We start from the raw sequence: 3,921 nt of genomic DNA, 5'->3' as shown, positions 1-3,921 counted from the left end.
GGGGGGGGGGGGGGGGTCAGTGTGTGGGTAGAAGTGGGAGGACTGTGTGGCAGGGTGCTGCTTAGAAAGGGTGGGTCCCCTGCCCACCACAAAGTCCCTCCACACAGCACATGGACTCCCCCCTGCAGGGTCCTAGGCCCCCCAGGGGCTACAGCACTCCCCATAGAGCCCCCTGCATCTGACCCCAGCCCCCCTGTTGCCCCCCCTCAGCTCCAGCCCCCCGCTCGTCTCCAGCCTCCTGCTCATTCCTCTGCTGTCTCCAGCCTCCTGAGGCTGGAGACAAGCAGGAGAATGAGCAAGAGAAGGAGCAGGGGGCTGAAAACAAGCAGGGGAACGTCTCCAGCTCATCTCCAGGGGCTCGTCTCCAGCCCCCTCTCTCCTCACCCCCACCCCCATCTCTGCCCCACCTGGCCCCAGCCTTCTGACACTCAAAAAAAAGCCCTGCACTCACTGGATGTAGCGGTGGCCATCGAGGCCACTGGGGACTCATGGCAGAGCTCCCCACAGCACAGCATGGGGCAGTGAGGACTGGCCCTGGCCACCTGGCACCCGCACAGCAGCTGCCCCATGGTGCAGGTTCAGCATCACTTGGCAGGGTGCTGTGCATTGTCTGGGAGCTGGGGTGGCTCCACATGTCACCCAGAGCCTGGCACCACTCAGTCCCAGCAGCCCCAGCTCCCAGATAGTGCAGGGAGCCACACTACAGTGGCAGTGCGGGTGCCAGGTGGCCAGGGCTTGGCCCCTGCTACTCTGTGCCATATGGGGGGGTCTGCCATGAGTTCCCAGGAGCCCCGAGGGCCACTGCTGGGGCTGGGTGGGGCAGCCAGCAGGGAGCTGGGAGCAAGTGTGGGATGGGGCCAGACAGGAGTCCCCCCATGGTCTCCTTCCCCCTTCTCCAGCCCCCTCCACTTATCTGGCACAGAGCCCAGGTCCCAGTTGCTGCAGCCTGCACCACTGCTTGCCCTGCACATGCTTTTTGCAGTGTCTCAAAGGGGTTTGAGACACTGCAAGAGGCATGTGCATGCTCGTCTGGACACGCCCATTAGCATTTTGGAAAGGAGTATTTATTTAACTTTTTTCATTTAAGTGTCAAATTGAATATACATACATATATACATATCATTCTGTGAATATAATCCAACTGCATTTCTAAACCTGAAAAGGAAAACAAATGAAGATACAGTATATTCGCCATACAAAAAATATCCATAAGTGTTCACTCCATTCTGTTTTACATGACAAAATCAGATGGAAAAAACAGTAATCCCATACCTGTATGTGAGGCCATGAGGCTTCAAGAGTAGGCTCATCTTCTTCTGGATCAAAATCTGGATTATCACTTGGTGGAAGTGTCCTGAAAATATTAGAACTAATCTGCAAAGAGAAAAATGAAATTAGTTGCATTGTTACTTATTGGATTTCAAAAGCTTAAACTAAGCAATTTGTTCCTGTATCTACACAGAAGATAAAGTGATTCAGTTTTGAATTGTTTTGGCCTTACTAATTCACTTTTGCAGAACTGCTGACCCTGTGTTTCACACAGGACCATCACTGCATACAAAGTAGACATTCTCTTGTAACAGGTGCACCAAACTCAGCAGGCCCTGCAGGCATGGATGAGTAGTGTGGGGCTGGTTCACAGGCAGGAATGGGTCCGCAGAACAGTCTTGCATATCAAATCCAGCATGCAAGGCCCATCTGGCATACAGCACCATGTACAGCACCAGTCCAGTACATGCTGCAGTCCAAGAGCCATGGCAGCACTGAAGGCTGGATGACAGCTCTGCAGGCTGGATCTGGCCCACAAGCTGAATCTCTGACACCCATATCTTACAAGAATTAAAAGAAACCAGTTTCACATCCAGATTTTTAGGTTTGACCTAGCTGTCTTATATCAAAAGATCTTCAAAAGCGCCAGTTCAAAAGAGTACTCTTTAGGAGTTTTCAAAGTGCACAACTCTAAACATGAGAACAAAAAACCTTTTAGAGGACAAAAGGAAACAAACATCATTTTCACCTACTAACGGGTTTATGCTTCACATTTTCCATGAAAAATAGCATTTAAAAATATGACATAAAACCTCAAGTTAATTTTGTATCCTTCCCTTTCTATTAGTTTTACAACCACCATTTGGCCCACTTTTTCAATGCAAAGGCTTCAAACTCATCAGCATGCTGGGTCTAATCAAAGGTGGATTTTTGGAAGGTAGGAACCACACTTAGTCACCAAACTTCCACTTTTGCATTATAAAATATGTCCAAAGTAATCATCCTGTCAAATGCCTTACTAGAACCCAAACACACATTCTACTTTTTCAGGGATCCTTCTTCCAAAAGCATAATTTGAAACAAGACAATTGCTTTCTAGAAACGGGAATAGATTATTTTCAGAGACTTAATCCAGAAAAAAAAGTCTGCGGCAGGCAATTTCCCCCCCCCAATTTAAATGGAAACAAGAGACCATCAAAATTTATTTTATTCTGTATTTTTCAAAACAAAGAAAAAAAATCTCAAAGATCACTTAGTGTATGGAAATATTCGTATACATATTATCTCATCCCTAAATTCTCAATGTCAGTTTAGGGACCTCCTCTTTCAAGAAGCATGTTTTCAAGTCTTAGTACAAAAGGAGCACAAATACAGCCTTAGGCTCATGTTACCAGTTCAAAAATGCTACCTGATGCCAAAGTTCAGGGGGTAGGGGGGCGGGACTTACAGTCCCAAGATGGCAACTAGGGGGCAGGGCAACTGTCAAGGGGCTACCCATGCAACCCTCAACAACTCACTAAAATTTGTTAAGCAGCCCTCCAGCTGAAATAACTGCCTGCCCTAATTTAAATCACTCGTCAGGAATTCTCAATTTAATCACTGTTTTCTACAAGAAGTGCATTCTTATTGTTTGATATAACCTTCATTAAAATTTTCCCAAATAGGGTCTCTTATGGCCTGGCAAGCCTGCTGTCATGACAGGTTTTCCCTTCTATCACACCATTGCCTAAGTCTCAAATCAATGGAGAGGCTATACTCAGAAACTTATCCCTTAAGACTTCTGGTATACTCTGCTCAAAATATTTCTCTTTTGTTTCTACTGCCCTTCCCTCCATGCGTTTATCTCCAGACTCCTCCTCCTTGTCCAGACTCCTCCTCCTTGTCTAGACTCCTCCCCCAACAATCCTCTATTTAACTTCTTGAAACTTTGCACTTTTAAAGAGAGGTAAGGACTTGACTCTGTGTACACAAACTTGCAATAGGGCAGGTCTGGGTAGATAATCAGGTCTGTTATCTCATCTCCATGCACTGCTGTTAACAAGGATGCTGTCTCTGGAGACACAAATCCACAGTTTGAGAACTGAAACCAAGCAATACCGAAATGCTTAATGGGATCTTCTAGACTGAGCACTGAGTCCCATTGGGTAGAGTGTTTTTCTTTAACCTTTACTAATCTATAGAGGAGCCTCTGGGAACCCCACAAAATTAGGCCGCTAATATAGTCCATGGCCTGTTGTGACCTATTTATCAAACATTTTTAGAAAAGTTACATGAATATATCATCTCAAATAGTATATAATTAGAAATTATAATCCTTATTCCATGATGATATCTTTGAGATATCTCTGATATCTTTCCTTAAGGAAACGATACTCAGATCCCAAGGGGTGTCCATCCCAACAAGAAGCAAGGGGGGCAAGAGTGCCCGAAAGCCCCCCTGGCTCACCAAGGGCGTCCGGGAATGCCTGCTTACCAAAAAGGCAGCATGCGCCCTGTGGAAGGGGGGTGCTATCTCCAAAGATACTGCCTCTGCTCGGGCCTGTAGGGGGGCTGTCAGGAAAGCTAAGGCAGACACAGAGCTAGGACTAGCCTCCAAGATCAAGGATAATAAAAAGTCCTTTTTCAAATATATAGGGAGGATGAAGAAGGCAC

At 46.6% G+C, this 3,921-nt stretch overlaps 1 protein-coding gene across 1 annotated transcript in view; it reads right to left on the bottom strand.

Annotated features, from left to right (window-relative positions):
- Nucleotides 1–3,921, bottom strand: part of PPP2R5A (protein phosphatase 2 regulatory subunit B'alpha) — a 192,112-nt gene that overhangs the window by 34,848 nt on the left and 153,343 nt on the right. Inside the window, exon 3 of the mRNA XM_019516430.1 lies at nt 1,273–1,374. Coding sequence (XP_019371975.1) covers nt 1,273–1,374 — 102 coding nt within the window. The remainder of the gene's footprint in view (nt 1–1,272; nt 1,375–3,921) is intronic.

The sequence above is a fragment of the Gavialis gangeticus genome, unplaced genomic scaffold (genome assembly GCF_001723915.1).
Source record: "Gavialis gangeticus isolate Ggan-Ray unplaced genomic scaffold, GavGan_comp1, whole genome shotgun sequence".
NCBI lineage: Eukaryota > Metazoa > Chordata > Crocodylia > Gavialidae > Gavialis > Gavialis gangeticus.
Note: the sequence above shows the minus strand (reverse complement) of the source record. Positions and strands in the feature narration are given on the sequence as shown.